General features: G+C 47.1%; 1 protein-coding gene across 1 annotated transcript in view; it reads right to left on the bottom strand.

The window, feature by feature from the left end:
• The window catches only part of LOC137528714 (class I histocompatibility antigen, F10 alpha chain-like), a 157,411-nt gene extending 132,546 nt beyond the window's left edge, over positions 1-24,865 (bottom strand). The window contains exon 1 of the mRNA XM_068250224.1: positions 24,750-24,865. Coding sequence (XP_068106325.1) covers positions 24,750-24,819 — 70 coding nt within the window. The 5' untranslated portion in view covers positions 24,820-24,865. The remainder of the gene's footprint in view (positions 1-24,749) is intronic.
• Positions 24,866-25,329: the final 464 nt, after the last annotated feature.

Below are 25,329 nucleotides of genomic sequence, written 5' to 3'. Positions count from 1 at the left end.
AAGTCACGCTCAAGATCCAGGAGAAGATCTAGAGATCGCTCTGTTTCTTACTACAGTTATCGGTCATACTCACCTAGGACCTCAAGACGTGACCGTCAGCCATCTCATGAGCCAAGAACGTCCCAGCAGGAGAATCAAGTGCAGAAGCAGTGTTGGGCCTGTGATAGGCCAGCGTTGCCAGATAAGAAACTATGTCATCAATGTTTCAAAGATTCATCGAAAGAAAGGGAACAGGAGTCATCGGAGGCTCTAGATTTAATCAGACAGGCAGTCAGAGAGGAAATCGAAAAGGAGCGTCAGAGTAATTCTATGGAAGTATTGCAAACCCAGTCTGCAGGACAGATGCTAGAGGAGGAAGAAATAGCAGCTGGTTTCGATTTTGCACTAATTCCAAAGTTTATCACGGCAATAAAAGAGGCTATCGAGTGGGAAGATGAAACTGTGGAGACTCCAGCAGATGATAAACCTGGTAAATATTAACCACACTTGCAGAAGAAGGGGCCAACTTTTCCTTTCATGTCGGAAATTAGAAAGCTCATAAAGGAAGAATGGGAATCTCCTGAGAAGAAGCCGTCATTACTGAATAAGTGGGGGAAGATGTATCCGCTAGGCGGGAAAGATGCAGACTCTGAGATGTCAACACCGGCGGTGGACACATCAATTTCTGATTTAGCCAAGCACGTAACATTACCGATGGATGACTCGGTCTCTTTTAAAGATCCCCTAGGAAGACGAGTGGATGCAGATCTGAAGAAAATCTATATGAATTCAGGAGGTACCTGTCGATCTGGAGTCGCTTTAACGTCTTTAGCAAAGGCGATTAAAACATGGACTCAGAATATAGAAGAGGCTGTTAAAACTGATGTCGACAAGGATCAAATCCTCGCAGCTTTACAAGATTTCAAGGTCACAGCAGATTTCGTAGGGGAAGTTGGAATTGACTCAGTCAGAGCATCAGCAAGGTCAATGTTGTTCTCGACTACAGCTAAACGAGCGATGTGGCTGAGGCCCTGGTCGGCAGATCTGACATCGAAGCAGAACTGGGTTAAGAACCCCTATGATGGTAAGCTGTTGTTTGGGCCGAAGATGGATGCAGCTATCTCCAGGAAAACGGGCGGCCGGTCAGGCATGATTCAACAGGACAGGAAGTATAGAGCTAACAGGTTTAATCAAAAGTTTCAACAGCAAAATCGATTTAAAGATTCGAAATCTTACAGACCAGGAAGGCAATATAGCCGCAACTGGAAGAGTACCCAATCGTCTCTAGCGAAGACTGTGAAATCGACAACCAACAACCGACAACCACAGGAAAAATCTTTTTGAGGGTACGTCCATCCACGCTCAGCGTCCGATTAAAATTATTCAGGCGGGTGTGGATGGAAAATGTGCAAGATTCTTGGACTCTGAACACAATAGGCAAAGGGCATCGTTGGATATTCAAACGGGCACCAAAAACAAGATTTGTGAAGACACAGATGCCAAAAGTCCAAGGGAAAAGAGACTGCATGTTTCATTGTCTAACGTCCCTGATATCTCAGAATGCAGTGGAAGAAGTGCCGAAACACCAAAGATACAAAGGCCTGTATTCAAGAATTTTTCTAGTCCTCAAGAAGACAAAGGAGTGGAGACCAGTTATAGACCTCAGGGGTCTCAATCAGTATATAAAAGTCCAAAAATTCAAAATGGAATCGTTACAATCAATAATATCATTGGTACAGCCACAAGATTACATGATCGCCATAGATTTAAAGGACGCATATCTTTATATACCAGTCCACAATCACTTCAGAAATTCTTAAGGTTCCATTTCGCAAATCTCCACCTCCAATTCAGGGTGTTACCCTTTCGGACTGTCAACTTCCCCCAGGACATTCACAAAAGTTCTACAGGAGTCAATATCAATAATCAGATTAAGGGGAATAAGAATTTTCCACTACTTGGACGACATACTGCTGTTGGCCGCATCCGAAAATCAGTTGATAGAACACAGAGATACAACGTTGTCCATACTACAAGAGATGGGTTGGCTAATAAATTGGCAAAAGAGCCAACTTTTTCCAACAAGGAAAATGGTGTTCTTGGGAGCAGAGTTCAACACAGTAAAGAACAAAGTAAGTCTTACTATGGAAAAAGCAAACATACTGAGCCAGATGGCTATACAGCTGATGTCAGTGACTTCCCTAGAAGCGAGGGATTGCCTAAGAATTCTAGGACTCATGGCCTCAACTATCTCGACCGTGCAATGGAGTCATTGGCACATGAGATGTCTGCAATGTCATTTCCTTAACAACTGCGACAAGAAGCATCTGAATCAGAAAATCATTTTGACAGTACGAGTAAGGAACAGTCTGCTTTGGTGGTCCAAGTTGTAGAACCTTTTACAAGGCAGGACATTGCTCCGTCAGCATTGGATAACCATAACTACGGATGCAAGTGCGTGGGGTTGGGGAGCCCACTGCATGGATCATTCAATTCAATGGGCTCGATTCACAAAGCGGTGCTAACCCAGTTTGAGACTTTAGGCTTGATAACCATTTTTATCATGCCTAAACTCAGTTTAGGCATGATAAGTTTAGGCATGATAAGTTTAGATAAGTTTAGATCGCATGCAAAGTCCCGCACGCAAAGCAGCGCCATTAAACTCTATGCAAAGTGCGCCAGACTTTGCTAGCGCAAAACTTTTGATCAGCTGTGCACTGCGGTGCTAACCCAGTTGGTGCTTAAACTTATCATGCCTAAAAACTTATCACACCTAAACTTATCATGCCTAAACTTATCACACCTAAACTTATCATGCCTAAACAGAGTTTAGGAGTGATAAAGGGCTTTTCACCAGGGTGCTAACTGTTAGCACCGCTTTGTGAATCAGGCCCAATGTCAGTGGCCATCAACTAAGCACAAGTTGTCATCCAACTTGATGGAGTTGAGAGCGGTGAGGTTGGCTCTGCAACAGATGACTTCAGTACTGAGAGGCCAGTCAGTGATGGTCCGGTCAGACAACAAAACGACAGTTTCATATATAAAAAGACAGGGCGGAACTCGCAGTATTGACTCTTCTGCAGGAAGTGGAACCCATAATGCTGTGGGCGGAAGCAAATATACAGGATTTGACAGCCACTTACATTCCGGGAGTGGACAATGTGAAGGCGGACAAGCTATCCAGAGGTGCAGTGGACAACAACGAGTGGTCTCTCTATCAGGAAGAGTTCAGGAGAGTAGTGAGAAAATGGGGAGAGCCTCAATGGGACTTATTCACCTCGGAACACAATGCGAAAGCGAAGAGATTCTTCAGCAGAACATCATGCAGAGGAACAGCGGGAGTGGATGCCCTAACACAACCATGGAAACCAATCCTACTCTATGCGTTTCCCCCGGTTCCATTGATTCTGAAGTTCCTATTGAAGGTGAAGTCAGAGAAATCTATAGTGATTGCGATATTACCGAACTGGCCGAGAAGGATCTGGTATCCCTTACTTCTACAGTTGAACACTAGGCCTCCACTGAAATTGAAAGTCTCGAAGCTCCTGTTGTCGCAGCAGGGAACAGAGCATCCAAATCCGAGCAGGCTTCAACTCTCAGCATGGAGGCTGAGAGGATAAGGCTGAAGAACATGGAATATTCTGATGAGGTAATTGAAACCCTCTTGAAAGCTCGCAAAAAAACAACAAATACAACCTACTCTAGGGTTTGGGAGAAATTCCAAGATTTTGCAAAGAAAAATCAGTTTAACCCGGCAGAACCACAAGTACAACAAGTAATATCTTTTCTGCAGTCAGGCTTGGACCTGAATCTAGGATATAATACACTGAGGTCTCAAGTGTCGGCAATTTCAGCTGTTACAGGGGTGAAGTGGCCAATAATACAGCAATTTCTCAGGGCAGCATTAAAAATAAGACCCCCCAGAAGAAATTATTTTCCAAAATGGGATTTGTCTCTGGTACTGGACTTTCTTGCTAGGGATCCTTTTATACCGCTGGAGCAATGCTCGTTGGTAGACCTTACGCAGAAAGCAGTCTTCCTTACGGCAATGGCCTCTGCTTCTAGAGTATCAGAGATACAAGCTATGGGGTGTAAAGAACCTTTTCTAACTTTGTATCCAGATCGAATAGTATTGAGACCCATACAGCGGTTCTTACTGAAAGTAGTTTCTCCTTTTCACATGAATGCCGAATGGGTTTTTCCAAACTTGATGCACCAAGACCAAGATCTTACTGCCCATCCCCTGTGTATTCCTACGATACTAAGATCATATCTTGAGGCTACGGAGAGTTTCAGAGAATCAGAACAACTTTTTGTTGAGCCTACAGGACATAGAAAAGGAAAGCCTGCATCATCCAGGACAATTTCTTCCTGGCTGTCCAGATTAATTAAAAGAGCCTACAAATCTTCTAATAGAACACCGCTTTCTGAGATGTCAGCTCATTCAACCAGAGGTATTTCCTCTTCATGGGCTTGTTTAGCAGGAGTCTCGGCACAGGCAATCTGCAGATCGGCAAACTGGGCTTCTAAAAATACTTTTGTAAAAAATTACAAAATTGACTTGACGGCAGCTGCGTCTGCTCAGTATGGTAATGCAGTATTAAATATGGCTTTTGTTGGGAAATAAAATATGATTTTAGCATTAATTCTTGTCTCACCCTTATGTTGGTTGATAGTTAATACCCAACTGTCTGTGCTGACATGGAGGCTACAAGAATTAGGAAAATTGAATACTCAACGAATGGTAATTTTCCTTTCCTGTTGCCTCCATGGCAGCACAACAGACCCTCCCAGGTCCTTCGGGAGGAGTAGAGTTATAAGAATGGCTGCCGCAGTCAGCAGGGAATCTATTATAGAAAATCTGTCCTATTGGGGTTGAGGGGGCGGGATCAACCCAACTGTCTGTGCTGCCATGGAGGCAACAGGAATGGAAAATTACCGTTAGGTGAGTATTCAATTTTCCTAAATACTGCTGCCATTCTTACACTTTTATTGGCAGAGGCTTCAAACTTGCTAGGCGGTCATTGGGTGACTAGGGTTCAAATCCACGAAAGGGGCGGGGCCACAAACAGCCAATCAGATTTCCTTGCTGGATAAACTGCTTCCATTCACACATTTTTGATGCCAGGAACCCGAAAGCGCACAATTTTGATCATTGAGTGACTGTGTGTCCAGGTTACAAAAAGTGGGTGGAGCCAAAAATGTCCCTGGGGAAATATAAACTGCAGCCCTTCTTACACTGTTAATGGCAGGGTTCTCAAGAGTTGGTCACTGGGTGACTGGGATTAATATTCAAAAAAATAGGTGGAGCCTACAGCAGTCAATCAAAATTCACTTGTTGATTTTCAAGGGGAATATTTAAATTGCTGCTATTCTTACACTGTCAATAGCAGAAGCCACAAGCCACAAACCTGGTACAGTTGGTGATTGGGTCACTGGGGTTCAAATTCAGAAAAGGGGCGGAGCCACAAACAGCCAATCAGATTTGTTTCATTTCACTGGGAAAATACAAATGATTGATGCCAAGGACCACAAAGCTCACAATCTTGGTTACTGAGTGACCCTGTTAGAAAAAATGAGCCAACAACAACCAAATGCATACCTGGGCAATGCCGGGTCATCAGCTAGCATTGCAATATAAATAAAGAGATACATACTTGCTTTAGTGGCTGTATTCACATTTAAAAAACCCTTTTTCCTATAATAGTTTTATAATAGATTTTCTTAACTACAAGGTTTAAAAAAAAAATAAAAAAAAAATTGTTCCTACTATTCTCCCCAACAAACTGGTAACTAGAAAATTTACTTGAGGCTTTGCAATTAACCACAGATGTTGGCATGTAGCCGATACTATTACTCGGTTTAATGTGCAGCGCCACCAATGTACATAATAGCTGAACTCCAGCACCAATTGTCATCCCAGCTGCATGATAGCTGAAATTTGACAATATAATAGCCAAAATCCAGTGCAAAATTTAATTACTTGATATACAATAGCTGCAAATTTAAAGAGAAACCATAACCAAGAAATGAACTTCATCCCAATCAGTAGCTGATATCCCCTTTCCCATGAGAAATCTATTCCTTTTCACAAACTGATCATCAGGGGGCTCTGTATGGCTGATATTGTAGTGAAACCCCTCCCACAGAAAACTGTGAGGACCATGGTCCTGGCAGTTTCCTGTCTGTGAACCTCGTTGCATTGTGGGAGCTGTTTCCAACTGCCAAAAAGGCAAGCAGCAGCTACAGTACTTCCACTAACATCACCTGCAAGAAGTAAAAATGTCACCATGTGATAAATGTCAGAATGTAAATCAGGGAGAGGAAAGATTGTACAATGGGCAAACACTGACTAAATCATTTATACATAATTATTGTAAAAATGAAGTACTTTTTTATTACATTATTTTCACTGGAGTTCCTCTTTAACCACTTGCTGATCGCCCACAGCCGATGGGCGGTGGCAAGTACTGGGCCTACACGACCCCAATACGCCCATCGGCGGTGGCGTGCGTGGTTATGCGGCGATCGCGTCATTTGTGAAACGCCGGCGGGTTACTAGCACCCGGATTGCCGCATGTACTTAGTATAATAGGCCTTGTAATGTATACAAAGCCTATTATACAGGCTGCCTCCTGCCCTAGTGGTCCCAGTGTCCGAGGGACCACCAGGGCAGGCTGCAGCCACCCTAGTCTGCACCAAGCACACTGATCCTGCCCCCCCCTTCCCTCTGATCGCCCACAGCACCCCTCAGACCCCCCCTTCCCACCCCCCAGACCCCTGTTTGCACCCAATCACCCCCCTAATCACCCATCAATCACTCCCTGTCACTATCTGTCAACACTATTTTTTTTATTCCCTAAACTGCCCCCTGCTCCCTCCTGATCACTCCCCCACCCCTCAGATTCTCCCCAGACCCCCCCCCCCCCTGTGTACTGTATGCATCTATCCCCCCTGATCACCTGTCAATCACCCATCAATCACCCATCAATCAGCCCCTAACCTGCCCCTTGCGGGCAATCTGATCACCCACCCACACCATCAGATCGCACGCAGACCCGCTGTCAGATCACCTACCAAGTGCATTGTTTACATCTGTTCTCTCCTCTAAACACCCAGTAATTACCCATCAATCACCCATCAATCACCCCCTATCACCACCTGTCACTGTTACCCATCAGATTAGACCCTAATCTGCCCCTTGCGGGCACCCAATCACCCGCCCACACGCTCAGATTGCCCTCAGAACCCCCCTTATCAATTCGCCAGTGCATTATTTACATCACCTATCAATCACCCATCAATCACCCCCTGTCACTGCCATCCATCAATCACCCCCTGTCACTGCCACCCATCAATCAGCCCCTAACCTGCCCCTTGCGGGCAATCTGATCACCCACCCACACCATCAGATCGCCTAAAGACCCGCCGTCAGATCACCTCCCAAGTGCATTGTTTACATCTGTTCTCTCCTCTAAACACCCAGTAATTACCCATCAATCACCCCCTGTCACTGCTACCCATCAGATTAGACTCCTATCTGCCCCTAGGGCACCCAATCACCCGCCCACACCCTCAGACCCCAGCCCTGATCACCTCACCAGTGCATTGCTTGCATCTATTCCCCCCTCTAATCACACCTTGAGACACCCATCAATCACCTCCTGTCACCACCTGTCACCCCCTAGCACACCTACCCATCAGATCAGGCCCTAATTTCCCCCGTGTGGGCTCCTGATCACTCGGCCAAACCCTCAGATCCCCCTCAGACCCCCTTCCGATCACCTCCCCATTGCATTGATTGCATCTATTTTCCCCTCTAACCACCCCCTGAGACACCCATCAATCACCTCCTGTCACCCCCCCTAGCACTCCTATCCATCAGATCAGGCCCAATACAACCTGTCATCTAAGAGGCCACCCTGCTTATGACCGGTTCCACAAAATTCACCCCCTCATAGACCACCTGTCATCAAAATTTGCAGATGCTTATACCCCTGAACAGTCATTTTGAGACATCTGGTTTCCAGACTACTCACGGTTTTGGGCCCGTAAAATGCCAGGCAGTATAGGAACCCCACAAGTGACCCCATTTTAGAAAAAAGACACCCCAAGGTATTCTGTTAGGTGTATGACGAGTTCATAGAAGATTTTTTTTGTCAAGAGTTAGCGTAAATTGATTTTTATAGTTTTTTTTTCACAAAGTGTCATTTTTCACTAACTTGTGACAAAAAATAAAATCTTCTATGAACTCACCATACACCTAACGGAATACCTTGGGGTGTCTCCTTTCTAAAATGGGGTCACTTGTGGGGTTCCTATACTGCCCTGGCATTTTAGGGGCCCTAAACCGTAGGAGAAATATCTCTGTAAATGGACAATTGTGTGTAAAAAAAAAATAAAAAAATTGTCATTTACAGAGATATTTCTCCCCCCCAGCATGGGTATGTGTAAAAATACACCCCAAAACACATTATACTACTTCTCCTGAGTACGGCAATACCCCAATGCACTTTTTTGCAGCCTAACTGCGCTAAGGGGCCCAAAGTCCAATGAGCACCTTTAGGCTTTACGGGGTGTTTATAATTAGGTACCCCCCAAAATGCCAGGACAGTAAACACCCCACAAATGACCCCATTTTGGAAAGTAGACACTTCAAGGTATTCAGAGAGGAGCATAGTGAGTCCGTGGCAGATTTCATTTTTTTTGTCGCAAGTTAGAAGAAATGGAAACTTTTTTTTTTTTTTTTGTCACAAAGTGTCATTTTCCGCTAACTTGTGACAAAAAAAAAAATCTTCTATGAACTCACCATGCCTCTCAGTGAATACTTTGGGATGTCTTCTTTCCAAAATGGGGTCATTTGGGGGGTATTTATACTATCCTGGAATTTTAGCACCTCATGAAACCTGACAGGTGGTCAGAAAAGTCAGAGATGCTTCAAAATGGGAAAATTCACTTTTGGCACCATAGTTTGTAAATGCTATAACTTTTACCCAAACCAATAAATATACACTGAATGGATTTTTTTATCAAAGACATGTAGCAGAATAAATTTGGACAAAAATGTATACAGAGATTTTACTTTATTTGAAAAATGTCAGCACAGAAAGTAAAAAAAAACATTTTTTTTTGACAAAATTCATGTCTTTTTTGATGAATATAATAAAAACTAAAACTCGCAGCAGCAATCAAATAGCACCAAAAGAAAGCTGTATTAGTGACAAGAAAAGGAGGTAAAATTCATTTAGGTGGTAGGTTGTATGACCGAGCAATAAACCGTGAAAGCTGCAGTGGTCTGAATGGAGAAAAAGGCTCTGGTCCTTAAGGGACGAAAAGACTGTGGTCCTCAAGTGGTTAATTGGGGTCTATGGTGCCGCCTAATTTCCCAATTTGTGCTGGCGCCCAAATTACCTGTCTCACTCTGACTACAGGTTTTGTGCCATGGACAGTGATAGTGCATCTGCTGTCATACACGGCAAGAACACCTTGTAGTGGAAACTGAGCCTTATATTTAGAAGGAATGCATGAAGTAGTCCTGGACGGATATTGTTTTGCAAGGTTGAACTTGTACTATAACTGCGTGATTGTGATGTATTGGGGGGGGGGGGGGGGGGGGGGGAGGCAGTGGTTCGGTGATATAATTATGTAAATTATAACATACCTCCCAACCTTTGGAGCTAGCAAAACAGGACACCAAGACACACTCCTGCCACACCTTTACCCATTTCCTAATTTTGTATGTGGCACACACCCCTACACAGTTTCCTTGTGGCTAGTGGTCCTCCCTCCCACCCCTATTCAGTTCCCTGATGTCTAGTGGTCCCCCTCCCTACCCAATATAGCTTCCCTGGTGCCTAGTGCTTCCCCCATCTCCCCAATATACTTCCCTGGTGGTATTAAGTGGCCTCTCCAATATAGCTTCCCTGGTAGTGTTTAGTGACCTCTCTCCCTCCGCAAAATAGCTTCCCTGGTGCCTAGTGCTTACACCTTCTCCCCTATATACCTTCCCTGTAGAGGTTTAGTGTCTTCCCTCCCTCCCCAATATACCTACCCTGGTGATATTTAGTGCCCCCCCCCCCCCCCACCACCTCCTCTGGGCTCGATGTACGTCCATCCTCTCACTGCTCACTCTAGTGCCTGGTATCTTGATGCAGGAGATGCCAGGCACAGCAACAGGTGAGCGGTAAGAGGATGGATGTACATCACTGGAGCCCACAAGAGGTGCGAGAAGCACTGCTACCACTACACCTATACTCTGCTGCATATACTGGGCTGGGGGGAGCACAGAATGGGGGTTACACAGGGTGGCTGACATGGGAAATACCTTCCAATCTGAGACAGTTCTGGGAAAATCACGGAGGTTAAATAAGGATATGTATGATACTCCCTGCAAATCTATGTCATTTTTCTTTCCTTTGAGAATCTGACTTTGTCTTGGCATACAGTTTAGTGTTTCACTCGGGGAATAGTTGGCAATACAACGGTTTGAATGTTATTGACAATATTGGAATTGGAACACCTAATAAATGTTGGGCGGAGCCAAAGTAGGGAGGGTTAGAAAACATAAGGTTGTGTTTGTGGTTGGTTGGTTGCTGTATGGGGTGTGGAAATGTATGGGAGGGTGGCGAGTGTCGGGGTTGGTTATTGTCTAGGCATGTAAACAATGCTGGTAAGTAAACAGCACTCTGGGATTGTATCATGTGCATGGCTTTTTACTGTCTCAGGGTGTGTACAGTGTGGGTGTTGTAAGTCACTAGGGGTGTGGACAGTGGGGTGTTGTAAGTCACTACGTGGGAAGACAAGTGTGGGTGGTGTAAATCACTAGGGGTGTGGACAGTGGGGTGTTGTAAGTCCCTAGGTGGGATGACAAGTGTGGGTGGTGTAAGTCTCTAGGGGTGTGGACAGTGGGGTGGTGTAAGTCACTAGGTGGGAAGACAAGTGTGGGTGTTGTAAGGCTCTAAGGGTGTGGACAGTGGGGTGGTGTAAGTCACTAGGTGGGAAGACAAGTGTGGGTGGTGTAAGGCTCTAGGGGTGTGGACAGTGGGGTGGTGTAAGTCACTAGGTGGGAAGACAAGTGTGGGTGGTGTAAGGCTCTAGGGTTGTGGACAGTGGGGCAGGGGCGTAACTAGAAATCACTGGGCCCCCCTGCGAATATTTGGATGGGGCCCCCCCATAGGTGCCAAATAATCGTAATGGGGCAACGTTTCACTGTAAATTAATTGTAAAGTGGGCAGCATTTTACCAGACAATCGTAATGTGGGCCAGAAAATCGTAATGTGGGCAGAGTTCACCAGAAAATCGTAATGTGGGCCTTTAGAAAATCATAATGTGGGCAGAGTTCACCAGAAAATGGTAATGTGGGCAGAGTTCACCAAAAAAACGTAATGTGGGCACCAGTCACCAGAAAATCGTAACGTGAGCAGCAGTCACCAGAAAATTGTAACGTGGACAGCATTCACCAGACAAACGTAATGTGGGCAGCGTTCACCAGAATACCGTAATGTGGGACAGAAAATCATAATGTGGGCAGAGTTCACCAGAAAATCGTAATGTGGGCAGCGTTCACCAGAAAATTGTAACATGGACAGCATTCACCAGACAATCGTAACGTGGGCAGTGTTCACCAGACAATCGTAATGTGGGCCAGAAAATTGTAATGTGGGCAGAGTTCACCAGAAAATCGCAATGTGGGCAGCAGACACCAGAAAATCGTAATGTGGGCAGCAGACACCTGAAAATCGCAATGTGGGCAGCAGTGACCAGAAAATCGCAATGTGGGCAGCAGTGACCAGAAAATCTAATGTGGGCAGCAGACACCTGAAAATCGCAATGTGGGCAGCAGACACCAGAAAATCGCAATGTGGGCAGCAGACACCAGAAAATCCTAATGTGGGCAGCAGTCACCAGAAAATCTCAATGTGGGCAGCAGACACCTGAAAATCACAATGTGGGCAGCAGTGACCAGAAAATCGCAATGTGGGCAGCAGTCACCTGAAAATCATAATGTGGGCAGCAGTCACCTGAAAATCATAATGTGGGCAGCAGTCACCTGAAAATCATAATGTGGGCAGCAGACACCTGAAAATCATAATGTAGGCAGCAGACACTAGAAAAAAAATGCACCTGTGAAAAAAAAACAATTCACTTACCTGATAGAAGTCTTCTCCTCTCCCGGCATCTGGCTCGCAGCTCCCCGAGTCCTCCTGCAGCACATCTCCCGCGCTGACAGGCAGAGTGCAGGGCTACGGCAAGATGGCTGCCGAAGCCCTGTACTGGAGACACAAATAGAAGCCCTGTACTGGAGACACAAATAGTCTCCAGTGCAGGGCTTCTTCGGCGGCCATCTTGCCGTAGCCCTGCTCTGCCTGCCGGAGACTATGCAGGCTGCTGGAGCGGGGCTGCGGGGAATGAACTGGCGCAGCGTCTATTAGACGCTGCGGCCAGTTGAGCACCTTGCTGGGGGGTCCAGAGCAGCGCTCCCCCCACGCACAGTGAGCGGGCCCCAGAGCAGCCCCGGGCCCCCCTGCGGCTGAGGGGGTCGCATCCCCGGTAGGTACGCCGGTGCCAGGGGCGTAACTAGAAATCACTGGGCCCCCCTGCAAATATTTGGATGGGGCCACCCCCATAGGTGCCAAATAATCGTAATGGGGCAGCGTTTCACTGTAAATTAATTGTAAAGTGGGCAGCATTTTACCAGACAATCGTAATGTGGGCCAGAAAATCGTAATGTGGGCAGAGTTCACCAGAAAATCGTAATGTGGGCAGAGTTCACCAGAAAATCGTAATGTGGGCACCAGTCACCAGAAAATCGTAACGTGAGCAGCAGTCACCAGAAAATTGTAACGTGGACAGCATTCACCAGACAATCGTAATGTGGGCAGCGTTCACCAGAATATCGTAATGTGGGACAGAAAATCGTAATGTGGGCAGAGTTCACCAGAAAATCGTAATGTGGGCAGCGTTCACCAGAAAATTGTAACATGGACAGCATTCACCAGACAATCGTAACGTGGGCAGTGTTCACCAGAAAATCGTAATGTGGGCAGCAGTCACCAGAAAATCCTAATGTGGGCAGCAGTCAGTCACCAGAATATCGTAATGTGGGCAGCAGTCACCAGAAAATCGCAATGTGGGCAGCAGTCACCAGAAAATCGCAATGTGGGCAGCATACACCAGAAAATCCTAATGTGGGCAGCAGACACCAGAAAATCGCAATGTGGGCAGCAGACACCAGAAAATCGCAATGTGGGCAGCAGACACCTGAAAATCGCAATGTGGGCAGCAGACACCTGAAAATCGCAATGTGGGCAGCAGACACCAGAAAATCGCAATGTGGGCAGCAGACACCTGAAAATCGTAATGTGGGCAGCAGACACCAGAAAATCATAATATGGGCAGCAGACACCTGAAAATCGTAATGTGGGCAGCAGACACCAGAAAATCGCAATGTGGGCAGCAGTGACCAGAAAATCGCAATGTGGGCAGCAGTGACCAGAAAATCGTAATGTGGGCAGCAGACACCTGAAAATCGTAATGTGGGCAGCAGACACCAGAAAATCGCAATGTGGGCAGCAGACACCAGAAAATCGCAATGTGGGCAGCAGTGACCAGAAAATCGTAATGTGGGCAGCAGACACCAGAAAATCACAATGTGGGCAGCAGACACCAGAAAATCGCAATGTGGGCAGCAGTGACCAGAAAATCGTAATGTGGGCAGCAGTGACCAGAAAATCGTAATGTGGGCAGCAGACACCAGAAAATCGTAATGTGGGCAGCAGACACTAGAAAAAAAATGCACCTGTGAACAAAAAACAATTCACTTACCTGACAGAAGTCTTCTCCTCTCCCGGCATCTGGCTCGCAGCTCCCCGAGTCCTCCTGCAGCACATCTCCCGCGTTGACAGGCAGAGTGCAGGGCTACGGCAAGATGGCTGCCGAAGCCCTGTACTAGAGACACAAATAGTCTCCAGTGTAGGGCTTCTTCGGCGGCCATCTTGCCGTAGCCTCCTCTGCCTGCCGGAGACTATACAGGCTGCTGGAGCGGGGCTGCGGGGAATGAACTGGCGCAGCGTCTATTAGACGCTGCGGCCAGTTGAGCACCTTGCTGGGGGGTCCAGAGCAGCGCTCCCCCCACGCACAGTGAGCGGGCCCCAGAGCAGCCCCGGGCCCCCCTGCGGCTGAGGGGGTCGCATCCCCGGTAGGTACGCCGGTGCCTACAGCATTCACCATAAAGTACTCCAAAACGAACTTAACCCTTTCTGGGCCAGCACCCTCTGCCCCCTTACGGACCAGAGTACAATCCACAAGAGAAGTCGGCACACCATCTATCCATGTATGGGTGCTTGATGAAGTGACATGGGCAGTGTCACATTGACAGCCCAAGTAGTAGAAATCATTAGTGCACCAATTTCAAACGCACATACTATTTATTGTGCCAGTTTCCACACGATACACCAACAATTGGTGTGCTAATGATTTCTACTACTTAAGGACCAGATGGTGCTGGTCCAGAAAACCGCCGCTTCCCAACGAATCGCCGCAAGTTACCATCGCTCCCGCCGGACACGCCGCTCTGTCTCCGCCGCAGGCTGCTCTCTCTGCCGTCGGTATGACGGCAGAGCGCTGTACGCCGGTCAGGAGCCGCTTTCATTGGCTCCTGACTCTGTCATTCCATGTAAGCCAATGGGAACGGCTTACATGAATGACAGGGCCAGGAGCCAATGAAAACGGCTCCTGCCCGGCTCACAGTGCTCTGCCGTCATAGAGATAGCAGGGCAGCTAATTGCGGCGGGGGCAGAGCGGACCGAGCGACGGGGACGGGCGGGGGTGCCCGGTCAATGGGACGTAAAGTTTAGGTCCGGTCAGGACCGCAGCGCCCATTGCCTGCCGTAGATTCATACTCGCTCGGTCCGCAGGTAGTTAAAGTAAATCTGAAATAAAAATAAGCTGATGAGATGATTAGTTCTATGTGTAGTTCCAATGAAAAATAAAATAAAATAACAGAGAAATAACTCTCCTATTTTTATTTGCTGTTTAATGGCTCACTTTTTAAGATTGCATTAGACTGTCACAGTTGCTGTTTAGAATAAACACTCTGCCTTTTTAAGCTAAAAGAGAAAGAGAAGTGAGGTCTCTTTGAACTTTCCAGCATTTCAATTTTATTAGAAGTCTTGCTTCACTGTTTCTCAGCTGTTTTATCTTCTAACTACTTTTCAGAAAACCTACTGAATTCACAAGCTGTTTACAAGCTCTTTTGCATAATTAACAATTTAAGTGTTTTTTTTAACTCTTGCTGTATCATGGCCCGTACTCACGGGCTGCAGAAGTGGCCTGTCGCCAGCACACGTGAGCGTGTGGGCGACAGGCCGGCGACAGCTCCTCGCCAGGTCCCTCCGCGTACACACGCGGAAGAGGGACCAGCGGCGAGACGGAAGCTGTCGCCGACGTTGCTCCTCCCCCCGCCGGAAGCTCCATTTACCACAATGGAGGTTGCTGTCGCTAGTCCGCGTACTCACGCGGACTAGCGACAGTTGCGGGGGAGGTGCGGCGGCGACTGTCGCCATGCGATTGAAACTTTCAATCGCATGGCGACATGAGCGGCGGGCGACAGTTCGGGGTGTGCGCGCGTGCGGCGGCCCATACTCACGGGCGACCTGTCGCCGCTACACGCGCGCGCCGCGTGTTGAGGCGACAAAAGTCCCTCGTGAGTATGGGCCATTAGACAGGGGAGTTTCTAGGCTAAACTGCACCCAGGGCGAGGGTGTAAAAATGTTGCCCCCCCCCCCCCCCCCATGGGCTTGAGAACGGTATTTACAATGTGATATTTAGCCCCCCAGTATAGGCAGCCAGCCATAGGTGCCCCGATGTAAGTTAGCCAGCCATAGGTGCCCCGATGTAAGTTAGCCAGCCATAGGTGCCCCGATGTAAGTTAGCCAGCCATAGGTGCCCCGGTATAAGTTAGCCAGCCATAGGTGCCCCAATACAGGTTAGCCAGCCATAGGCTCTCCAGTATAGGTTATTCAGCAATAGGTGCCCCAGTATAGGTTATCCAGCCATAGGTGCCCCAGTATAGATTATCCAGCCATAGGTGCCCCAGTATAGATTATCCAGCCATAGGTGCCCCAGTATAGATTATCCAGCCATAGGTGCCCCAGCACAGGTGACCAAGATATATGTGCCCCAGTATAGTTTAGCCAGGTATAGGTGCAGACTGAAGATTACAGAGGAGGGGGAGCAGCAGCACAATGGGACTCAGCTGCAGGGAGGGTGGCCTGAGAGGGAGGGAGGAGTTGAACCCCCTCCCCGTGGCTGAGTCCCGGTGTGCTGCTGCTCCCCTCCTTCACTGCACCCCGGGTGGACACCCGCCTCACCCGCCACTAGAAATGGGGCTGGTAATGGAAAAAAGAAAGGAACTTCAGACAATGTCTTACTATGGCAAGTATTATATGTACCCAAGTTTATCTCAGCATGTCACTTTATGTATGCTCTATTAACAGTGGCACATTTTGGAAGCAGACCCATTCTTTATAGATGCCACCAATAATGGACTACAGCACAAGTATAAGTGAGCCAAATTCATTAAAAGTGAAGAGGCACCAAGAAAATCACCTACAGAACAGAGCTGACCAACAACCCAAGAAACTGACTTAAGCTGGCCATACACTTACAGATTTCCACTCAATGTTCCAAAACGATCGATTCCTTTCTGAAAATAATTAATTTAAAAGTAGGAATTCAAAATTCCTACCATGCACTGCACAATATATTTCAGCAGGGAATCTATGGAAAATCGATCGAGGTGCAGAGTTGTACTATCTGATGCAGTGGGAAACTAGAGATAGGGGTGTAGCAATAGGGGGTGCAGAGGTTGCGACCGCATCGGGGTCCTTGGGCCAAAGGGGCCCCGAAGGGCCCTCCCTCAACTATAGTAATAGCTCTCTATTGGTCCTGTGCTCATAATAATCACTTCTATAGATACTTTGAATAGTGGTAATCATTAACAAGCTGTTCCCCATTCCCTTCTTGCACCTCTGACACTGTAGTTGCCATTGGCAGGTTTTGGTGCGTCGTATCAATTGTTATGTGTAGAGTGATTGGAGGGCCCCAATGTAAAACTTGCATCGAGGCCCATAGCTCCTAAGCTACACCACTGGCTACAGGCCATCAATCTGCCAGTGTTCCTGACCTGCCCCCGTTTGGTTTAAATTTTCTCTCCTGTCAGGTCGATTCTTTCAATCGATTTATGGTTAAAATGTATCAAAAGTCTGTGGAGCTGACATTTTTGGGACTAGATTTCCAACAGATGAATCGAATCTGCAAGAAAATCGATGAGTGTATGGTCACTTTATAGCAATGCAGTAACAATTGTGCTGCAACTGCAAGCAAGAAAAAAAAATTGTTTTCAACAAACACCAAAGTAAAGGACTAAAGGTAGCCATACATCTATCAACTTGGTGGCCAATCAACCATCCGATTCAATAAATTATTATCAAAACAGATGAAAATCTGTGCCGCCAAAAGCATGCCCGATTGACGATGCCATGTATCGATCAGATATGCTGCAAGATGTCGGGCCATCGTGGTCAATCATGTGTGCAGCGGGAGTGGCGTGCGTTATTGGGACGAGCGACGAAACCCCCGGAACTGTCCCTCCTAATGTACTATGTCCCCTCCCCCAAGTGCACTATCCTTTACCTGTATGTGTCTGCTAGTGGCTCTGGGTGCCATACTCACTCCGCATACACACGCCCCACACGGACACGTGGGTGACTTCACACTCACTCCCATGCATACCCCAGACAGAGCCCGGGGCCAGCGGTGGACACAGACAGGTAAAATATAGAGCACTGGGCACCAGGAGGACAACTCGATCACGCAACAATGGCTGAACGGATTTGAATGACATTTGGCACTCACATAGTGCATTACCAGGAATAACATATAGGATTCTTTTCATTCCCATAACCAAAAAATGGGCGGAGACAAATACAAATATCACTGGGAAAATATATACTGCAGCCATTCTTACACTGTTAATGGCAGAGTTCTCATACTTTGCAAAGTTGGTCACTGGGTGACTGGGATTCATATTCAGAAAGGGGGGTGGAGCCTACAAATGCCAATCAAAATTCACCTATTGATTTTCAAGGGGACTATTTAATTGCTGCCATTCTTGCACTGTTAATGGCACAAGCCTCAAACCTGCTACAGTTCATCATACAAAGTACCCCCTGACCTGGTGTTAAATTCTTAAAATTAAAGTTAATTGTTTTAAAGTTTGTCTTAAAGTTAAAATTGTTTTATTGCTGGTGGCTGGTGCTGTGACTTTGTCACAGCACACAGGACAATCATCCCCCCTCCAGCGCCCCCTGTGACCCCGTTCTAGCAACAATTATGAGCGGGTAGGAATTGACCTTTCTTACTTCCCGGTGTGCGTCCTTAACTCTGCCCCCTCCACCTGCCGCTTTAGATCTGTATACGTTTTAATGCACACAACACGCAGGGGAGCTTCGCTGTGTGCAGACTTGAGGTAATTGAAGTCGGAAGGATATCTGACCTCAATTACCACAAGCCAACACACAACGCTGCTCCCCTGTGCGCTGTGTGCAATAAAACATATCCGGATCTAAAGCGGCAGGTGGAGGGGGCGGAGTTAAGGACGCACACCGGGGAGTAAGAAAGGTCAATTCCTACCCGCTTATAATTGTTGCTAGAACGGGGCTACAGGGGGCACTGGAGGGTGTGTGTGATCATCTGACCTCCCAGCACAGAATATAAGCTGCTGTAGCAAGTCAGTCCAGTGCTAGATCTTCGTCAGTTCCTAGTTCTGATCAGCGAGTTCTAGCCTTTCCTGCCTTGCATCTCTGCCTAGTATCTTGCCCTTGCCGTGTATTAACTTTTTGCTGTTGACTAATCTTTTGCCTAAGCGATTATATCTTGTATGATTCTCTGGTTTGACCTTGCATGTTTGACTTCCCATTGCCTGCCGATTCTGATTCAGTTGCTCTGTTCATGTATATATTGTATATAGTCAGGGCTGGCCCGCCCATGAGGCGGGGTGAGGCGGGTTCCTCAGGCGGCAGGAAGTGGAGGGGCGGCACCAGGCATTAAGAGGAAGTGCCTGCGCCTGGTTCTTGCCGCCCTCCGGAGAGACTGGAGTGTGTGCTACCTACCGCCGCCCGCCTGCCTGGCCGCCTCAAGTGCTGCAGACATGATTCCGGACCCTGCCTGGCAGTGGCAGCATGCCGAATCGGTGAGTGACCCACCCTGACCCTGGCCTGGCTGCCTGCTGTGTGCATAGTGACGCGGCGCCAGCCCTGCCACTTGCGTGACATGCCGCCCACGCCCACCCACCATGCCGGACTTCCGAGGCGAGCTCTGCCGCGGCCGCCTACTACTAGGCCTCTGACTCTGAGGCTGTCCTGGCTGCACCGCTGCGCTGCCTCCGCTCCGCCTGCAGAATCCGGGCGGGAACGGAAGTAACTGGAGGAGAGTCACGCTGCCTGCCCGCCATCATGATAGTCACGGGTCACTGAGTGCTGCCGCCCGGCCGTGACAATGATGAGCCCACTGCCCGCCGTTGCCCCCCGGCCTTGCCCGCCAGGCTCCAGCGAGAGATGGAGGAGCAAGCTCGCTGCCCTCTGGCCGCCGGCACAAGATGGATGCTGCTGGCTCGTGCCCGACGCCTGGCCTGCCCTCCGCCATCGTCGTCGCCGGACCCCACCATCCCCGGTGAGTCACTTTGCTGCGGCTGGCTCTGGCTGCTGCTCTTCACGGTGGGGTCGGGTCGGATTCCTCCTATTTTGTATTTTAATGTATTGTAATGCAGTCAGACTGACTGGTGGAGGAGACCGTGGTATATTTATTTGGAATGGGTGGGGAGGAGGGTAAGGGTGCCTGTGGGTGGGGAGGAGGATGAGGATGGCCGGGGAGGAGGATGAGGATGGCCGTGGCTGGGGAGGAGGATGAGGATGGCCGTGGCTGGGGAGGAGGATGAGGATGGCCGTGGCTGGGGAGGAGGATGAGGGTGCCCGTGGCTGGGGAGGAGGGTAAGGGTGCATGACTGTGCATGGACTTAATGCCGATTGTTTATGCATGCTGATTGCCTGGTTATTTGCATTTATTTCTGCATGAGCTTAATGTACATCATGTATGCCATTCATTTCATTTATGTCAATGTTTGCAATAAATCTCCATAATAATTCCTTTAATTCCGGTCTGAGTCTCAGTGTTTCTTGCATACTGACAAAACTACTTTCTTTGCGATTACTTTGCATTGCAAGTCCTTGCATAGGAATCCTGACACTGTCACTACCATGCTTAGAAAATGTGTTTATAATTCTTATTAATTTTTATCTGTACTCCCCTTATTTTTATACTTTTATACTTATGTTGCTAAAGTGTTTACCTAACAAACCATTTAAGTTTTGCAAATAACCACAAAAAAGCCTACAAGTTTTGGAAAAACAGAGAGAGAGAGAGAGAGAGAGAGAGAGAGAGAGAGAGAGAGAGAGAGAGAGAGAGAGAGAGAGAGAGAGAGAGAGAGAGTGTGCGTGCGTGCGTGTTAATCTCTGGTTTTATTACGCTGTTTTAAAAATTTTTGGTCAACAAGCCTTTTACCAACTAACATCCTTTGCTAATTCCCTGAGAAACATTTATCCCAATCAAGCTAATTCAATACAATTATAGTTTACCTACTATCCATTCATTATATACAAAAAAACAGAAGCTAGAAGTAATTTATTAAATGGCCACTAGATGGCAACAAATGAAACACAGTAATAAATAACCCGATTTTGCAATCTAAATATATCACTGGATATTTCTTAATAAAATAAGAGCCCCACACACAATTCAATCCTTTTTTAATCATTTAATCAAGTCCAAATTGTCTTTATAACATACAAGCGCTGCTCAGCGTACAGCGCTCCTTTTGCCCATAAACAAGATGACTACCGTGGCCGCCTAACCATCAATACGCATGCGTGCGGCAATGGCGGCCAGCAGTACGCTAATACGCGTGTGCGTGACATCATACGATGCGACGTAATGGTCGCATCACCTGGCTAAATTCCCCCACCGGCCGTTTGGCTAATTGATCCACTTCCTAATATTTAAAGCGCCTATCTACCGCACCAGATTACAGGGGTGCCTGGTGCTACTTTGGACATATTCTGGTAAGCGAAAATCTTTTTCATTCTCATTGCCTACCACTACCTATTGTTGCTAACTGTTTACTTAGTATTTAAAACTGTTTTTTTTTTTTTTTTTGCCACCCCCACTTTCCCTACTCACTTTTTACCCTATCTATATTATCTTGGTGACTAAACGTCAGGTACATATCTCCCCACTATCACTCACTTCTCAATACTCTTCGCCCATACATGTCCACACCTCATCTACCTATTTATGACATGTACATTACTACTGATTAATGCATAGAACTAATATAGTATAAACATGCACCACCAATTCTGTCCATATACCTAAAATCACAGCATTAATACATTTGTCCAGATTGATGTTCATTGTGATGTTACAACCAACAGTGTACAGTATATGTTTCTGATGTAGCCATTTTTGTCTCTGATTTACAATTTTATACCCCTGTTCATTGCCTGATGAAGCGGGTTATACCTGCGAAACGCGTTGCAACTAATATTGGGGGAATATATCAATACATTTGTGTCACTTTAAATTGACAGTCCTGTGTCTGCTTATAGAAGGTAAGTCCACCACTGCCTTCCAAGCAATTTTTAAACTTTTTAGTCATTTTTATTCTATTGGCGCCTGTTTTTTCTATACAAGTCTTGTGTCCACCCTTGGTGGAGGGGTGACCCACCCCCATTTTCTGATCTACACAGAGCGACTTCTTATTCCTGAGTGAGGACAGGTCTAATCTTCTCACCTGCCTACACAGTGGTTGCCTTGGAGGTGACCCTGGTTTGTGAGTATTCTTTTCTCACTATTCCATTATACCCAATTACCAGTACATACTACACTATATTAGGCTCTCTGTGTTTTCTTTTGTATGCCTAGAAATTAACTCTTTCAGGCAGCAAAATAAAACAAGTAAAACAGCCTGGTGATTATATGTTTTGTACTGTACATACACATGTTTATCTCATCATGTCACATATCACCTCGTGTACACTTTAAAGCATACCAGATGCCAAACAATGCTAATATGTAGTGGGTGGGGGAGTAAGAGGTTTTACCTACCACTCCTTCTGTTCTGCTGAGTCAGCCGCCGTCCTCATGTAATCCATCCCATTCTTCACGTAGCCGGCGTCATTATGCACAGCCCCGGGGAAGCAGAGAGGACATGTCCGGAAGACAAGTCAGGAGAGTCATGTGACTTGCGGTGACTTGCCGAAAAGCCCGGGAAGGATTACAGGAGAATGGCTGCTGACTCAGCAGAACAGAAGGAGCTGTAAATATTAGCTCTGACTCCCCCACCCACTACATATTAGCATTGTTTGACATCTGGTATCCTCCATTCCTCTCTGCATCCACTCATTCCACCACTTGGCCCCTTATTCCAGCCTCTGACTTTAAAGGGAAGGTTCACGCTAAAATAAAAATACAAATCCACTTACCTGGGGCTTCCTCCAGCCCGTGGCAGCCAGGACGTGCTCTCGGCGCCACTCTGGAGGCTCCCAGTTTTCTTTGGTGGCGCACTCGACCTGGCCGGGCCGGTTTCCAGGTCGGGCTCTTCTGCGCTCCAACGTGCGGACGTCATCGGACGTCCTCCGGGCTGTACTGCGCAGGCGCAGTAGTTATGCGCCTGCACAGTACAGCCCGGAGGACGTCCGATGACGTCAGCACGCCCCCGTGAGGCGCATTTTGGAGCGCAGAAGAGCCCGACCTGGAAACCGGCCCAGCCAGGTCGAGTGCGCCACCAAAGAAAACTGGGAGCCTCCAGAGTGGCGCCGAGAGCACGTCCTGGCTGCCACGGGCTGGAGGAAGCCCCAGGTAAGTGGATTTGTATTTTTATTTTTTTTTAAAGACAGTGCGGATCTTCCCTTTAAAGGCCACCCGAGGCAAAAATAAACTAATGAAATAAACGATTGTATCTATCTTTCTTCTCCTAAAAATGACTTTTTAAGATATTTCACAGTTTTATTTTATGTTTAAATCACGGCATAGTTATTTGTGTGCTAGGCACTGTACATACCTGTGTCTATCTCATCATGTCACATGTCACATGTCACCTTTAAAGTCGAAAAAGTACATTTGAAGATGAGCAGCTCCGCACTGTACATGCAGGAGTGCAGATTTGTGTGTGCGCAGTACGGAGCCGCTTGTGTTTGGAAATACTTAGAAATCTGAGTACTTCTGAGGAAACCCAAAGGTGCAGCCAGCAGGAGATTTAAACAGGGGCCCAGCGGTAGATTGAGGGGATGCACAGAGGAGGGCTCTAAGGGATCCAGAGTCTTCCCTCCTCTTAGGTGAATATCTAACTGTTTTGTTTTAAAGCAGTGGTCCTCCAACTACGGCCCGTGGCCCGAATGCGGCCCTCCGAGGCTTTTTCACTGGCCTCCAAACACAAAATGTATAACATAGATGTGGCTCACTGCAACTTTTAATGTCGGCGGTCCACATATAGAATAGCAGTGCTGGCACTGCCCATCCACATACTGTAGAAGCCAGAGAGCAGTCATTATCTGGCTCCCAATCCAATTCTGCATCAGGTGACACTGCTGTCCAACTGGACAGGACAAAAGGTTGTCACCTGGGTATGCTTCACTGCCTGGTGCACAAAGACATTCTCCAGGTGCCGCATGACTGAATGGCTGCTGCTGGGAGTTCTCCTCCAGGCATGATTGGGGGAAATCAATACCTAGACTCAATGTAATGTTTTTCAACATCATTGTATGTATGTTCTGGCCCCCCCAGCAGTCTGAGGTATGTTGACCCAGCCCTTGACCGAAAAAGTTTGGGGACCCCTGTTTTAAAGGGTTACACTTGTCCTTTAAGGCAGTTACTTGGGATTTATGCTCCGTCAATATCTTCCGCAAGAAAACAGGCTAGGAGGAGCTCACTGAGTGAGGCAGAGGATAGAGCTGCAGCATCAGAACAAATTTACATTGAACCAAATCCAACAAGTCATACTTGGCAATGCCGACTTAGCCTCCCTATCAGCTTAAAGTAAACCTGAGATGCCAGTAAATAAAGATTTGATACTTACCCGTGGTTTCTTACAGCACCATGTGCACCACTGAGTCCCACGACGGCCCCCGGAGTGCCTCCGTTCGGCCGCAATCAGTTCCGGTAACTGGCTCAGTTGTGTCAGTCAGACTCTTCTGCGCATTAACGAGATGTTTAGGGACTACTACAAAGGCCTCTTCTCACCTCTCAGAATTGAGGTTCAATAACTACCTTAATAAAATACATTTTCCACAGCTTTCATCAAGCAATGTGGATCTACTGGAGGATGAAATCCTCCAGTAGTGGCAGTAGCGGCACTCAGGCAATAATTTGGGCATCGTCAAAACAGCGTAATTTACCGCCAGCAATAGCAATTACATCTTACCCCAGAGTCCATGGTGGCCTGGAGGGGGAATAGTAATTAACACCGCCGGGACTTTTGCAGGAGCTGGTGAGACATTTTCTGGCTTTACCCTGCGCCCAAATTTCCCAGCTCCTCAATTGCATGTACACTTGTAATGAGATAAACTATCATTTACTTTACCTACTAGTGATGTTAATGTTGTGGCTGACCAGCATACATAGATATATATTATACAACAGAAAGCCCCTCTACTCACCAGCATGAAGGCCTGACACCCCCAGAATAAGCAGGATGAGGGGGGTCATCTCCATCCTCCAGAGACCCATATATCAGGGAGATCCAGAAATCACCACTATGAACTTCAGAACGGCTTCCCAGAAATGACTCAGTGAGTCAGTAACTCTGTGCTGATTGGATGATGCTCAGTGTTCAGCCAATAGAAAAATTAGTAGGCAGGTGATCAACAGTTGCCGGGCAGAGGGTGGCTGACTGGCTGTACAGGTTGCAAATACAGGTGAAGCTTGAAAAATTAGGACATTGTACGAAAGTCCATGTATTTCAGTAATTCAACTTAAAAGGTGAAACTAATAAATGAAATAGGAACCCTGTGTGGGTGTTTTGGATTAATTAGTTGATTAGAGTCTGTCACTGAACGTTTTTACAGTATTTTAATTTTCTGAGATTTAGATTTTTGGGGTTTTCATAAGCCGTCAGGGTCGGTGCTACAATATAGGCAAAGGGGGCAATTGCCCGGGGCCCCAGAGTCTGTAAGGGCCTCCCAGGCGTCCCCATTGCCTCTTTAAAAATGTGATTAGTCCTGCAGTCCTCCCTTTTGC

This window comes from Hyperolius riggenbachi, chromosome 8 (genome assembly GCF_040937935.1).
Source record: "Hyperolius riggenbachi isolate aHypRig1 chromosome 8, aHypRig1.pri, whole genome shotgun sequence".
Lineage (NCBI taxonomy): Eukaryota > Metazoa > Chordata > Amphibia > Anura > Hyperoliidae > Hyperolius > Hyperolius riggenbachi.
Note: the sequence above shows the minus strand (reverse complement) of the source record. Positions and strands in the feature narration are given on the sequence as shown.